This window comes from Solanum lycopersicum, chromosome 9 (genome assembly GCF_036512215.1).
Source record: "Solanum lycopersicum chromosome 9, SLM_r2.1".
NCBI lineage: Eukaryota > Viridiplantae > Streptophyta > Magnoliopsida > Solanales > Solanaceae > Solanum > Solanum lycopersicum.
The window spans coordinates 5,557,300-5,573,537 of record NC_090808.1 but is presented as its reverse complement, the minus strand read 5'-3'; the positions used below and the strand labels follow the sequence as shown (position 1 = coordinate 5,573,537).

The 16,238-nt window shown below is 33.7% G+C and overlaps 2 protein-coding genes across 2 annotated transcripts; one reads left to right on the top strand and one right to left on the bottom strand.

The window, feature by feature from the left end:
* Nucleotides 1–5,596: 5,596 nt before the first annotated feature.
* Nucleotides 5,597–11,224, top strand: TIM10 (small zinc finger-like protein). The gene is made up of 6 exons (NM_001247357.2): nucleotides 5,597–5,732; nucleotides 5,807–5,847; nucleotides 5,965–6,017; nucleotides 7,220–7,258; nucleotides 7,366–7,435; nucleotides 10,905–11,224. The coding sequence occupies exons 2-6, from the start codon at nucleotides 5,812–5,814 to the stop codon at nucleotides 10,950–10,952; spliced, it is 246 nt and encodes an 81-aa protein (NP_001234286.1). The 5' UTR covers nucleotides 5,597–5,732; nucleotides 5,807–5,811; the 3' UTR covers nucleotides 10,953–11,224.
* Nucleotides 11,225–11,340: 116 nt separating this feature from the next.
* LOC101262339 (serine/threonine-protein kinase BSK5) lies at nucleotides 11,341–16,143 on the bottom strand. Its single transcript, XM_004246322.5, has 10 exons — nucleotides 15,349–16,143; nucleotides 15,014–15,234; nucleotides 14,766–14,901; nucleotides 14,361–14,494; nucleotides 14,171–14,276; nucleotides 13,894–13,979; nucleotides 13,574–13,762; nucleotides 13,041–13,205; nucleotides 12,017–12,130; nucleotides 11,341–11,822 (listed from the first exon to the last, which is right to left on the bottom strand). Exons 1-10 carry the CDS (start codon nucleotides 15,428–15,430, stop codon nucleotides 11,580–11,582), a joined length of 1,476 nt encoding a protein of 491 aa, XP_004246370.1. The 5' UTR covers nucleotides 15,431–16,143; the 3' UTR covers nucleotides 11,341–11,579.
* Nucleotides 16,144–16,238: the final 95 nt, after the last annotated feature.

Genomic DNA, 16,238 nt, shown 5'->3' with positions numbered 1-16,238 from the left:
CAGTGATATCTATTGACCAAAATGATATGATCAATGATTTAATATAAAAGAAAAGATTGTCAGTGAAAAGATACGCGTATCTTGTCAGACTAAATGAATAAGACCAGCGAAATCAATTGGTGGGAATCATAGATTGATTCAATATAGATGATATAATGAAGTTTGAAGCATGGCTAAATTCTGGTGAATTCACCGAAAGTTAACCAAACTTCAAACTTTGTTTGAAGCATGGCTAAATTCTGGTGAATTCACCGGAAGTTAACCAAACTTCAAACTTTGTTTGAAGCATGGCTAAATTCTGGTGAATTCACCGGAAGTTAACCAAACTTCAAACTTCATTATATCATTTGTACCGAACCGGTCTGTGGACTCTCACCAATTCATATTTCTAGCCTTATTCATTTGGTCTGAAAAATATATTTTTTATTGACAATCTTTTCTCTTGTATCAAATTCATTAATCATATGATTATATTGGTTGATTTTGTTACGTCTGCAGCAACAAGTTGTTCACATGCACTTATTTTGTTATAGAATTTATAAAATGTTTGATGTCTACATTAATGGTTTGAGGAATAAAGGAATACGATATACTTGTTCGTGAAGAAATAACAATTTCAAGACCGACATCACATTCTCCCACAAGTTCGCTAGCTTTTTTTTATATAAGCCAGAACTTAGTTTAGAGAAGGAGGAGTATCGAGTATCTTCATTATCTATTTTTGCCGATGGGATTTTTTGCAGTCCTGCTGATTTCTTCTGCTCCATGCTAGAATATAATAAAATATACTGAACAATTATTTTCAAAGATATGTGCAAAGGGAATGAAATATCATGACTATTTATATACACAAATTTCAGCTCAATCATTAATTTACTAGCCAAATATACCAATAAGAGTAATCTTTTTTTCATACTGAAAGTTATAATAGGAAATTTATATTTAATTTTACATTCCAATTTTGATTTTATGAATAGGTAAGTTGACTAATATACTAGATGAAATTTATCAGGTCTAACATATTGAAAGTTATAATAGGAAATTTATATTTAATTTTACATTCCAATTTTGATTTTATGAAATAGGTAAGTTGACTAATATACTAGATGAAATTTATCAGGTTTAACTAATTAATTATTGTGAATTGTCACTAGAGTTGTCAAAATGGGCTGATCCAATCAAAATCAACTCATTCTAAGAGGAAAAAGAGTTGAATGAGCTAGTATAGGCTGACCATTTTAATTAATGGGCCTACAAAATAGCAGTCGAACCCAACCCTAAGCAGGCCATGAGTTTGGACGAGTCAAACCTTCAATCAAAAAATGAATAACATTGGTGTCTTAGAAAGAGTATCTAAGAGTATTGAACTTTGATTTCTGATGAACATGACATCAATACATACAAAAATTCATTAATGAATTACACACTTCAGTGAATACTAGCAAAAATACATAACAACCAAGATACAACATTGTAAGATTCATTCGAGCAAAAAATATTACATGATTACTTTTTTTTATGAACAAGACAACAAAGGAGAAATGAAAAACTAGACATAAAAACAAAAAATAGACTTGATTTTAGTGAGCTAATGACCATAAAATGTAAAAGATCTGCAAATGAGTTAGACTTGATTTTATATTTTTTTTTTAATATTTATTGACAAAATCTTCACAAATAAAACATACTAAGATACATACAATAAATATTTTTAACTTCATAGCCCACAGATTATCCTATAAGGCTCACGGATTGGGACTACGAGGTTAGCTAACTAAAAGAGTCTGGACTAAAAAGCTTCATTTCTAAATGGGCCAAAGAAATTAGGCCCAACACCACTTAATTCAAGGGTTAGGTTTAGCAACTTAACGAGTCGATCCCATTTTGACAGCTCCAATTGTCACGCTTTGAAACTACTTTTTAGACGCAACACGATTTTTAGAGCAATATGTGAGCCCAAGCTAACTTCATGACATGACATTGATTAACATAAATCAATAGAGAATTTGGATTATAAATGCGGAAGCTAAATTTGAAATATATGTACAAATTAAATAATACTAAGATAGACTAGTATCTAAAAAAAATAACTTGAGTGAAATCTATATCTAACTAAACTATGTGAAAGCCTTTATTTATATGAGTTGTTTGGACAAAACCCCTAGCTAACTCCAACTATCTGAAAATCGAAAGAAATGACTGAAAAGAAAGATAAGAGTTGTCCTCAAACTGATACAGTTGCTTGCTGATCAGAAATAATACTAACTGCGAACTAGACATTGAGCGTCAAAACATATATTAACAAACAATATAGGCAAAAAGTATGTTGTTAGTACTTTAAACAAGTATGTAAGATAATACATGACAAATGTAACGTAACATGATGAATTTATAAAACATATTGATGCATGACCACATAAAATAACATGAAACTGAGGTTATACATTGAAATACACAAGTACAAGATCACACAATAACAGAAAGTCTAATTATTGAAGATACTAACACCAACATAAATTATGTGAGCTATTACATGAAGTTCAATGCACTTCTCCATACCTAAAATAGGATGTCCAATACTTCCCAAGATAAGGGAGCTTATGTGAATTCACTAAGCTAAAATCTATAAAGACTATTTCAATTATGACACGTAATTTTGGAATTTTGAATATTTTTACTAAAGGTCCATGGACGTTGATCAAAATTTTTCATCCCTAAAACTGTTTAAGTGTTAAGTATAACTCTCATGAAACATGCATATAAACTAGAAGTAGTGATTCTGATCATATCGATAAATATTAAGTAACTTATAGATCTTAATAACTGAAAATAATTTGAGAGATACTTTATTTGAAAGCATCGAAATCATTGAATACACATTTGAAACAACATAATTCTAAATCATGAAAATACTTATATGCTACGGGTTTATGAAAATATCATTGAAAGCATGAAATTATATTTAAGTCGTACAATTGGATATTAATTATGAAGAAGAATTAAAATTCATCAAGATTTCATAAAGTGCATAAACATCTCAGGTTTATACAAATCATAAATATAAAAATTGAGATTTTTTTAAAAAATTTAATGGGTGAAGGAGTATCCATTGATAAAATCTCTCATACTAAGAGTAGAAACCCTAAATTGAATCTTGAAAATGAGGCTTGAAGCTAAGATCCCTTGTTTTTGCCTTGAGAGAAAAGAAATTGCTTTAAGGAAGTTATTAGTGCAAGTGAGAGTTTAAACTGATAAGAATACTTTAATCTCATTCAGAATAGGTCAAAACGACTGGTATAGAAATTAAAAGAGTATTGAGAGGCTAAAACGACCCTCATTAAAAATTGTCGGAGGTCATCCACAAGAGTATATACCAACCGTAATTCCTTCTGCGAGTTGTACATCTCACGCGTAAAAGACATGATGAAATACTGAGTTTATGATCTTCCAAACAACGAATCCAAATCATGACTCGTAGTTCATATATAATTCATATAGGAACATACTGAAGTGCATAGTCTCTGGGTTTGGCCTACAAAACCCTTTTCAAGGACCGTAGTTTCAAATATGACTCTTACATAGGCTTATAACAGTGAGTGATATGATTAAGCTCTGAAGATTTAAGACTTTGATTTACGAGACCTTTCACGACTCAAATCATCTACGATCCGTAAAACGTTTTAGTCCTAATCAAGTTACTTTTTCAAGTTTCTAAAGTTATTCTACCACTTGTGTTCACGACTCATAAAAGGGTTTACTAGATATAAACTCATCTCATAAATCTCAAACTTAAATTCTTGTTTTTATAGTCTCACCTACGAAATTCATCTACAACTTGTGACTTCATTTACGATCCATAGAAGATTTTCACAAAATTAAAAGAATTATGTATATTTGTACTTTTGGAATTGTACAACCTTTAATCTAAACAAGGAACTTGTGGGGTGTCACAATATCTCTCCATTGAAAACATTTGTCCCAAATAGAGTCTAACTAGGTTGAAAATAGTAAAGAAAAATTTGCAATCTAATACCGAAAGCTAAACCCTGAAAACTTAAGGAATAACTAACTCCGAACTAAAAAATGAACATTAAGTTGATTTTGTAAACATGTATGCATACTACGACATGAAAATAAGTGAAAGACAAAAATATGAAAGGAAATACCACAAATGAACTATTACCTCACATTGGAATTGAATAGGAAGGATTGAAAATAGGGATACTTAGTCATCTTATATGTTTTGACTTCCCAAGTAACATCCTTAACTAATTCATTCCTCCAAAGAACTTTCACTGAATTGTCTTTTTTATTTCTCAACTTATAAACTCGACAGACAAGAATATGAACTCGACCTCTTCGTAAGAGAGATTTTTCGTCACATTAATACTCTTTAAAGGCGTAACTAAAGTCGGATCACCAATACATTTCTTCAAGAAGAGAAAATAAAACACTGGATGTACTGATGCTAAATCTGAAGACAATCCAACTATTAAGACACATTATCAATATGCCTCATAATTTGGTAATGACCTACGTTAAGGAGACTAAACTTTCCCTTCTTTTCAAACTTAATAATCCCTTTTATAGGTGAATTCTTTAGACAAATCTACACACTTATTTCATATTCAAGCTCTTTTTTCCTTACATCAACATAAGATCTACTCTGGATTGTTTCATCCTGTCTCTAATAGGTCAAATTTTCTCGATGGCCTCATGTACTTACTCAAGGCCATATCAAAGCTACTTCACCAACTTAAACTCAACCTATAGGAGATCTACACCTCCTATTTGTGAAATTATTTTTCCTTTAATAATCTATATTACCACCTCATTAATTAAGTTAAGAATTTAATTTATATAAACAATAAACTTCAAATGAGATATAAAACAATTATTAAAACTATAACTATATAATAGTAATTAGGAAAATTATAGCTAGAGAGACTTATTATGTTTCAACTGTTACCTATTATAAAATTTCTCCTAAAGAAAATAAGTAGATTATTAAAAAATTAAAAAAACATTTTTAAAAAAAAATACACATGCACACATACTATAATTTATAGTATGATTTTACACGTGTATCCTTATTTTCAACAGCACTTAGTGTTTTTTTTTACAAAATTAATATCGAATAATTAAATAATATGTAGAAAATTCCAACACAAGATTTTTGTTTTTCTAAACTTGTCAATATAAAGTATTTCATCTAAATTAATTTATTTTTCTTACTTTTTTTTAAAGTTCATTTAAATAATAGTGTCTCTTTCTTTAAAAGAAATTTTTAATTTTAAAATCCCATATTAATTGTCCACGTTATAAAAAATAATGTCTCAAATTATTATATCAATTTACAAAATCAAAATATTAACATATTAATTACATTCCCATTTACATCTGACTATTAATTCTTTTTAAAAGTATACTCAAGTTTCTACAGTTTTCAAAATAAAATAAATTATTAAGGTGTAAATTAGTAAAACTATATCTCTTATTATAATTTATTACTCATTTAAAATCATATATACAATAAAATATTTTGACATAAAATCAAAGAAATGAATTAAAAGTAAAGAAATATTTATTATTATTTGGAGAGACAAGTACACATTAGTTTAACCTCAAAACTCAAAACTCAAAACCCTCACAAGTCCTCTTTCTCTTCTTTGCGCCTCTCATTCTTGGATTCACTTTCTGGGGTTTCACCTAATTTTCCATTCTTGAAAAGGGTATGTAAAGTTCAAATCTTTTTTGGGTTTTCAGTTTATATATGTATGTATCTAATCTCTCTTTACTCTTACAGTTATAATGGCTGGTGTTCCTTCTAACCTTGAAAGAGAACAGGTTTTTTTTTTTTATTAACTATATGCTATTTATTGCTTCTGTCTTAATGGGGTTTGTTTTTGATCTATTTGTGTTTTCTTGAAACTAAAGTCTTGATTTTTATTTGGGTGAGAGCAGATATTCTCTATGGCAGAGAAAGAGATGGAGTATAGAGTGGAGATGTTTAACAAGTAGGTATCTTTTAGCTTTCTTGAATGTTTGGAAGTATACTCATTTGCTTGATTTTGCTCTAGCTAATTGTGTAAAGGATGATTTGTCTATGTGTGGTATTGGTATATTGAAATAAGTAATACCTGGTGTAATCTCACAAATTGGGTCGAGGAAGTAGGAAGGTTGGTGTGTACGCAGCCTTACCCGACCTTGAGAAGGTAGAAAGGTTGTTTTCGACAGACCTTAGTTCAAGTAAAACTTATAAAAATCAAGTATGTAAATAGAATACTGTTGTGAAGTAGTGAAGAATCCATGATTAAAACAATGAGAAGGCAGTGGTAGGAACAACAAATAATATGATAACCTAAGCCAAATGAGATAATAAAGTCAAAGAAAAAGATAGGAGAGTAATTAAAAAAACACTAATAAGGAAACTGGAAACTACACAATGCTCGATTACCTAGTAACCTTCTATCATAATACTCTACCTCCAAATCTTCCTATCTAGGTCCGAGTCCTCCGTATGTTGTAGGTGTGTCATGTCTTATCTCATCATTTCACCTCACTACTTAAATAAGTAAGTACCTGAAAATTATATGCTAATTCTTTGGTGTACACAACTTTTTACTACTAATATGTGTGTTGGGAACTGGGATTTATGATGCCTGTCGTTTTGAACATCAAATGTTCCAGATATAAAGTTAATGAGGAAGACCTGCTGTGAATTGTGTAAACCTTCTTATATAGTTAGAGAGGGGAAAACTTTGCTTATTAATTTGTAAATATTATATACAGTTTTCACATGTGAGTTGTGACCTAATTCTTTTTCTTGGGACAAGTACACAAACATACTTTGTTGACGGATGGTGAGAGCTATGCTGTTTCCACAGTACCTGTTGAGGGAATTGAGTGGGGAATGTTTATACATCTAAAGGCCTAAATTAATCAAAGAGAAGTTCATTCATGAGGCGGTTTACATAATTTGACATTGTAATCAAGTCGCTCAAAAGGTGCCGAAGGAACATTAGAAATGCTAGTTTATAATATATGGTACAAAATTCTTAACATAATGTTTGGAAGTAATTTTTGTCACTGCATAAAGGTAGTGTTATCTGTTTTCTAGTTTTTGTCTTGATTTGCTGGGCTTTAGTTCATATTTCGCATCCTGTCTACTTCTCTGATTTCTTACCAGCTCTTTTTTCCTTTTAAAACTATAATTCAGGCTTACGCATACATGCTTCAAAAAATGCGTCGAGAACAAGTATGTTACTCATTCTTCTTATTCTTCTGGCCTAATATATGTTTTGTGCATCATTTTCTCAAGATTTAGTTTCTTGGCTGACAATGCATTTGTAAATGGCTTTACAGGTACAAGGACTCGGAGTTGAACATGGGTGAAAATAGTTGTATTGACCGATGCGTTTCAAAGTACTGGCAGGTAAGCCATGGCTGTGCGTTCCCACTTCACTAAATCTTGGAGTTAACCTGGTACATGTAAATGTAATAAATACACATATATTTACTTTCAAGTGGTAAAATTATGTTGGTTGCATTAGCCATATCATCTTACTTTGTCTAATGGAAATGGGTTAACCTTTTCTGAACAAATTAAGTAGTTATACTAACTTTGAAGAGACGAGTAATCTTTTCTACTGACAAAATTCTGTGACCTTTGGTAGTTCTCTGGTTTAATCATAATTGTTTTTCCTCTATTCTTCATTTCACATATTATGTTGATGCGTGAAAGATATATTTTAACCAAATTACTTTAATAGAATAGATGACTCACTGCTTAAAGTGGATTAATAGCCTGGGTGGCCAAGCATTTGGGACTTGGGAGACCAGAAGTGCCTGTTTTTAGAAAGTGAAGTGTTTAGCAAGCTTTTAGGAGAAAATCAGTTCTTTTGATGAGTAGCATTAGCTGCTTTTCAGAAGATAAACAATTTAGGAACCTAGTTCATGAAGGTGAAGTGAGGGGTTTCAATGCTTATATAACTTACTACCATGGCTGAATGGAAAGTAGTTGGCAGGTGGTACACTTGGTCAAATGGCCTGGCTTTATAGTAGGATCGATAGGGACCTGTGTATCCAAGTTTACTCATAACTTCTGCCCAAAATGAAGTAGTGGTGATGGACCCAGGGTCCTCTGACCACACACCATTAATTATCACCTTTGACTAAGATAAGACATGACCCTAAACCATTTAGGTTTTTCAATTGCTTTGCTAAGCTCAAAGACTTCCTGCTACTGTCAAAGATGTTTAAGATACTCCAACCAGGTTTGATTATAAGGGGGCTGGCTATGGTAGAAACTGAAGCTGGTGAAACAAGGTCTAAAACACCTTAATCGGAAGGAATTTAATTATGTGGATATCAGAGTCCCTAACAATGCATACAAAGACTAGCTGATGCACAAGCACAAACAAGGGACCATAACCATTCATCTGAACTGTTTAATGAAGAAAATTCACTCAAATTGAGTTTGAGAAGTATAGTATAGTGGAGGAAAGAAAGCATATTAAAACAGAAGTCTAGGACTAAATGGCTGCAACTTGGTGAAGATAACACTGCATATTTCTATGCCACCTTTAAATGCGGATAAGTCCAGAATAGAATTAAATGCCTTGTATATTAGCCAAAGTCAGATCCTGCAACATCCAAATGAATTTGAAGGCGAGATAATGAGAATCTACAAAGATCCAAACATCATGTAAAATGGATTGCAAATCTTGAGAGCAACAATCGGATTTGATTGCCCCTGTCCCAAGGAAGAGGTGTATGCCCTGATGAGTATTGATCATCAGAAGGCCTCTGGTTGTGATGGTTTTAGTGCCCACTTCTTCAAAAGAGCATTGGGGAGGAGGTTAATCGGCAGTAGTAAGTTTCTTTGATCATGGTGACATGCAAAGACCTATACTACATTATTTTTTCAAAAAAATTAAGAAAAAGAGATTGAGACAGATTCACTGACCCAATATATGCCAAAAGGTGCTCTGTTACTGTTCCCATCAGTCAAGTCTACAGTAGATGCATAATATTTCTTTGCCGTTTGAAATTTTTATTATACCAACACCTGTTAAAGTCATGATGTGAGTGATTATTTTATGTCTAGTATTAGAAAAATGCATGCAATGGGGCATTGCTATCGGCGAAGCAAGTTCTGCATAAAATCAGAAAATTAACATGCAATCCAAAACACCCTTATTCTTAAGCATCAGCCAGATGGTCCAGGAGATCACCAAAGTAATATGACTCTTAATCCAAAATATTGAAGCAGATATCAGAAATCCTTTCCATTTTTCATGTGTAAGAAACTTCTTGAAGGTATTTGCAAGCAAAATTACTTCCTAGGTTAACCATTTACCCAGTATCAGCATTTTCATCCTCTTTTTATTTGAGGAAGAGAGTTTTTTTTTTTAGAAAGAAAAAGTAAATAGAATCATTGCCTGACCCATTTATCAGTTGGCTCACTTTGCTTCGCACCACAGCTGCCACCATCCAAGCTCCCTTAATCAGCCCCTCCTCTCCCTTACCGTCCGACATCACTCCATCCTCATCCCACCCAGCCAGTACCAGGCCTTTCTCTTCTGTCCCAACTTGCCTCCAACTTCACCCTCTCCCGTTCTCCATTCAAACAGCCACCCCTTCACAGCAAGTCACTCCCATATCCCACCCCACCAACGCTTCCCTAGAGTCCCATCAAACCTCTCTTGCACTTCATCCAGGCTCCAGCACCCATTCATTCTCCACCTCACTTCCCTCTATTCTTCCTCCTCTGCTTGGTCCCCTCTTTCTGTTACCAATCCTCCCTCAGGACCCTAAAAGTTCCTACTGTTACCATCCTTCCTACTTCCTCTTTTCCTTTTTTTTGTGAGGGTGGGGTGAGGATTGATTTCTTTTCTTCTCCTTTAGATTATTATCTTTTCTTGACAAGGTAAATAGTTTTATCAGTAATCGAGGGAAACCCTATATCCAAGTCATATGCCATAAGGATAACTTTAGGTTTCTCTGAAGCATTCGTGGATCCAATCCACATTTTTTTGCTATCATATCAAAAGACTTTTCGAGTTAGCTTCAAAAATTGACTCCCTCAACTTCTGTAATCAAAGAGGCAGTGGTCTTACACATTTCTCTAACTAGAAGAAAGATACATTTTGTTCAATAACTAGGTCCAAGTAACTGTTCCAAAAAACCCACTTGTTCTTGATATTTTTGTGCCTAAGCAAGTTTGGGTCCCAAGAAGTTGGAATATGAAGCTTATATTTGAGGTTGAAATTAAAGTGAAGAACATATCCACTCTGCGAGCCCCAAGTCTGCATAACGAGAAAATATCTAGAGAATCAGATTGAAGTCCAAAAAATTCTCCTCTCATCATCTCCCTATTTCTGCACATTGATGGCTTTTTTAAAACATCCAGCTATCACGTCAATGTTAATTTCTAGTTAACTTCTGAGTAAGCATAATAATGTGCTCTGACAACTTCCCTTGTATATACTGCTGTTTTTAAGTGTCTCCCTCCCTGCTTCACCAAAATTTTCACTCGAGATTTTAGTGAATGAGGTGATGATAATCTTCTTGAGCCGAGGGTCTAGCAGAAACCACCCCTCTACCCACAAAGGTAGAGGGGTAAGCTCTATGTACACCCTACCTCTCCAGACCACACTTATGGGATTATACTGGGTATTGTTAGTGTTGTTGAGGTGGTGATAATCTTGATATTCATTAAATTTCTGCGCATCTTATTACTGCTAAATGAATTTAGGTAGTTACGGCAGTGTGGTAGTTGCAGTAATATTGGTTTGGTATCTATGCTCCTTTAACTTCAAGATATTTAGTTGAGGTTGTTGTACTTCTTTTTCTTCAAGATCCAACAATAACTAAGCACGCCATTTCAATATTTTCTGCAGGTGACTAACCTTGTGGGGACGCTTCTTGGGAACACTCGACCCATGTAACATTTTCCCATTGTCTACTTCGTGGTGTTCGAATAATCTATCAGGGAGAACATTAAAGAAGAGATTGATAATCCTTCTCGTTCTAGTTCCATATTTGTTGTTCTCGATACATAGTATACATGTCTTTGACAACTGTTTGTGATGGTATTATCAAATTTGATGGAGGACTTGATGTTAAGAGTTGTGAGCATGTCTCTATAATAAGCTATGTACCCAAATCAAATCATATTTGGTCTCTGTGCAAGTTAAATCCACAACAAAGTTCATACTTATCATCTCTCACTAACATTTTCCATGTATTAGATATGGTAGAAAATGCAAAGGGAGAACAGAAAGATAGATACACTCTGCCTTTGATATGAGTTCTTGCCATAGTCACATTGATATATAATGATGAAAGCTGAATTCCATTACTTTCAAATGAACAATAATGAATAGAATGTTCAACTAAGGATGAGAGAATTTTTCACCAAATGTCAGAAACTACTTCCAAAATGGGAAGAACAAAACTTGAATATTAACATTCAACAACCAATTGTGTTCATAAACCCTTTAGGTGTTGCTTTTGTAGATAAATACAAGAAACTCAATTCAATAAAAATCGAAGAAATTCAAATCTATACAGTTTCAGTTTTTGTTCCTTTTTGCTTCCAACTTTGTAGCTTCTTTAAGAGCTTCTTGGGCATCATTCTCAATCCCAAGCACAAAGAGTCCAGCAGCCTGTAGGTAAAAGGCAGTTGGCCATTCAGGGAAAACCACCTGAGCTTGCATTGCATCCCCTAGAGCTTCTTGTGGCAAGTCGCTCATCAGATAACACAAACAACGCCTGGCATACACGGTTGGTGATACCATGGTTCCTCCATCAATGAACTATATATTAAACAGAAAAACATGTAAGTCTGCCTTGTCTTGTTCAAATAGCTGAATACTTTTAAGAGACATTTTTCATTTTGAGCTTTTACTGAGGAATTTAATCAAGTCTTGCTGCAATTGTTTTACGACTATGATAAAAGCATCCGCATTTTAGCCATTAACATAAACAAACATATTTGCTATGGTCAAACCTGTGTGTAGCAGTCAATAGCAGTAATGAAATCCTTGGCTCGGAAAGCAGCATCACCATGCTTCTTAGAATTCAAGGTTTCCTGCATCTGATTTGTCCACATTTGGAACGAAAGCTGTAATGGAATCGCAAAATAACAAAATCAAGATCAAGTCATACCAATAAAAATAAGACATGATTTAGTTGTGGGGCAATTGAGATATGAAGATGAAAACACATATAACAAACAAACAGTATAATACTGAACTTGTAAATTATCACAAAATGTTAAGATATCTTATATTGGTTTATTGTAATCCTTTTGTTTGACAATCAACAGACAGAAGATCTAAGACTTTTACTGAAAGGATACCACATGGGCTTAGATGATGACACCAGGTAGGCCCTTTGCTAATTGATGGAAAAAGAAACAGAGTAAGTAAATTTTAAAAGGCAAAACATAGTGGACTCTCTTTTTGGTAATAATTAGAGGAACAAAAGCATGATATTAAAGTTGGATCATTAACATCTTACTTACCTCTCTCAATGAGGTATTATTATCTTAGATCTTCTTTTGGGCAGGAGGTAAATCTTCTGCATCTAAAATTAACCTTTTAAAAGTGGTTCCTTATCAAGAATACCATGATAAGAAACTATTATGGAAATTCTCCCTCCGTTTCAATTTGTTTGACAGGTTTTGACTTGGAACGGAGTTTAAGAGAACAAAAAAGACTTTTGAAACTTGTGGTCTTAACCAAACATGGGCAGAACGTACCAAAAATGTCCTTTAATCGTGTGGTCTTAAACATATCACACGGAAAGTTGAAATTAAAGTGTTCACAGAAATGGAAAAAAATCAAATCTTTTTTAAACCGACTAAAAAGGAGAGGGAGTAGAAACATGTCATTCATCCAAGGTGCTAAAGAGAGGGTTAATTGTATTAGGTTGTGAAAAGAATATCTAAGCCAGAAAACATCTTCTTTTATATATTTTTAAGAAACAAAGCTGCTAATGAAATAGTTAAATTGAGTAAAGAAAAGGAAGACCTCATTGGCAATTCCTTCATCATCCTTGTACCCACTCTTTTCCAATATTTCATGAAGGGCAGTAAGATCCTTTCTCAAGCATGCTTCACCCATTGGAGTCAATAATAATGGCTGAGGTGGGGTTTCAGTTCCATGTGGAATACCCAACAAAACATGTGATGGCACCTGGATTATATCAATGGCAAACATGGGCTCCAAGCATTATATAAAACAAAATTAAGGAGAAACCAAGGTGATTCATCTGAAGAATACATAGCAATTAAAATATAATATGTTCCCTTGAAGGTTTCAGTTTCCGTTGTTAACTAAATAGAAAATATGAGATAGCAAAAGACATGGGATATATCCACACTATAGTAACATAATCAACCTTACTATAGTGTGTTCCTAGACAACCAAATAACACAATGTAAAAAGAAGGTGTTTATCTGTTTGGCATTGATCAATTTTTGATCTCACAAATGAAAGAAGGTTAGAAGCAGTTCTTTAAATGTTTTTGTGATCTGTATGTAAGTCAAGGGGCATAGGCATACCTCTGTTTCTTTCTGAAGAGACATAAGTGAAGTGACGAGAGATTTTGCATTTGGCCTCTCACGTGCCTCATATTGTAAACAACGAGTGGCTAGCCGAACAAGCTCACTTCCATCATCATTTGAAAAATGACCCTCCAAACAAGAATCCATAAGCATCAAAAAATTCTTCCCTCGAATTAGATCAAGTGCCTACGAGAAGGTAGAAGAAACCGTGCTCTTCAAGTTCAGGAACTCAAGTAATAGAGTCGATAAACAAAGTTCAATTTATACAGGATTTCATATAGTGCACATCCTTAGGTCCAAAATCTTTTGCAACTTACATGGCTTGGAGGAATATGCTTTCCACTCAAAAGATCTAGCAACATTGTTCCAAAGCTGTAAACTACACTTTCAGGGGTCACTCTTCCTGCCAATCATTAACACATTTCAACTTCACTTATGCTGAATTAAGGAAAAGACAGTAGCATAATACTTAAAGAAATGCCTGAACTTATTGGTAAATTATTTAAGCAGATCTTTCTTGATACTAAAGCTTTGCGGTGAACAACAAAATTCCATCTCACAACACTTTGGATTGACAAAAAAATCATATTTGACCTGTTTTCAAGTACTCTGGGGGAGTGAAAGCCAAGTTTGTACTATAACTCTTCCCGTCTCTACTGTTCTTCATCAAGCCAAAGCAAGAGAGTCTAGGATTACCATCCTGCGAAAAAGCTAACCAATGTAAGGCGCACTACACCTAACACAACCTAGTTATAACAAAAATTGCAGTAGAATCAATATTTACCTGATCGAATAAGATTCTATAAGCATTAAGATCGTGGTATAATGCCCGACCTTTGCTACTGCAGTAGTCCAAAGCTTGCGCTAGATAAAAAGCAACCCTCAACCTCATCGCCCATTTCATAGGTTGATTCTCCCCTAGTTCCATTTCAAAGCATTTCAAATATCAGCATCAAACACAGACTCATAAATAAATTCCATTGGAGTTGATAAAAGCAAACACAATTGACACACAATAACAGTCGATCTGCCTTCAACAACAAACAATTTATGCTCATATCACTTCTCCCTGACTTCGAAATCACGGACTTAACTATGATCTAGATCACAACAAATCCCATCACAACATAAAGTTCCTACAATTCTCATTTCTGAGTTACAAAATTCTGGCGATGGGGATTGGACTCACAGTGAAACAAATGCTTAGCAAGGGTCTCATTAGGCATGAACTCAGCCACCAGCAATTTTTCCTCCCCTTCACAGCAACATCCTATTAGATTCGCCAATCGTTCGCTCCTCAGATTCCCTACAGCTCTAGCCTCATCCTTTACAACACATAAACATCGTCCAAAATTATAAACAAAACCAATTCATTCATACACAAGAAAAGGTTACAAATTGGGTACAATTGAGCAACAGAGTTATAACAAAACTAACCAAGAATTGACGAGAATCAGGCCAAGCAGACCTATTAAAGCGTTTAACAGCAACCCAACGACCATTCTCAAGCAACCCTTTATAAACTACATTTGGAGCTTTCTCTCCATGCTCAGACACAATGTTTTCAGATGAAAATCCATTGGTAGCCATCTTCAACTCATCAAGACTAAACTCAGTGAAAACTGGAAAAGCATTTTTCTCATTTTTACCACCATTCTCTGCCAACACAAAACAAAGTAAAAAAATCTCATCTTGACATTCAAAGAACTACATAAAACACACACACACACACAAAAAGTCAATAGAAATATAACAAGCAAGAAAATAAATACCCAGATCAGATGAATCAAGAAGGGATGGTTTGAGATGAGAATGCCACCAACAAAAAGAGAATTTTGAACAACGAGCACCCATTTGACAGTAAAAATGAAAACAGCAAAAAACAACAAGATTTCTTGAAAAAGGAGCAACCTTTATGGCTTTACTGTTTTTTTCAAGAAACAAACAGAGACCCAATTTATAGAAATTCAAAGAAAAGATGATTCTTTTCTTATTAAGCTTTTTCACTTCTCTTTATGGTGTGCAAGCAAACATGACAGAAGAGAAGAAGAAGGCAAATGGGAAGAAAGAAAAAGGAGGGATTTTTATAGCTACTGTGTTTTTTCTCTTGAGGGAACAAACAGTGACCCCAATTGTTGTTGGAATCCAAAGAAAGGATCTTTTTGCAGAAATTTACAGTACCCTTTTGATGATTCTGTTAGTGTTGTAATTTGAAGCCTTTTTAAGAGCATGCAGAAAAGAAGAAAAAGGAAATATGTATAGTATTATAGCTGTACCAACATGGTTTGTGGTATATTGATGGGAGTATTTTATTCTTATTTAGAAATATCGTTTTAATCTTGGATATAGAGAACATTCTATTGAGACTGTCACCTCCAAATACGCCAATATACAATTTGAATTTATTCGAAACTTTAATGTGGACTTCAGATTTCGAGTTAAAAAATTAAAAAAAAAAAGAAGCTAATACTGTGTGATTTATTGGATGAAAATAATTACAAGAGAAGAGCAAACAGCCAAGCCAACACATAGTGTGTAGCTTTTTTTTCACTTTCATGTCTCTCTTTAGAGAGGAAGCCATGTGTGGTTGCTGCTAAAGAGAATTGACCTTTTTTTTTCTTTATAAAATACTTCCTCCTAAAAAATTTGTTTGTTCGATTTT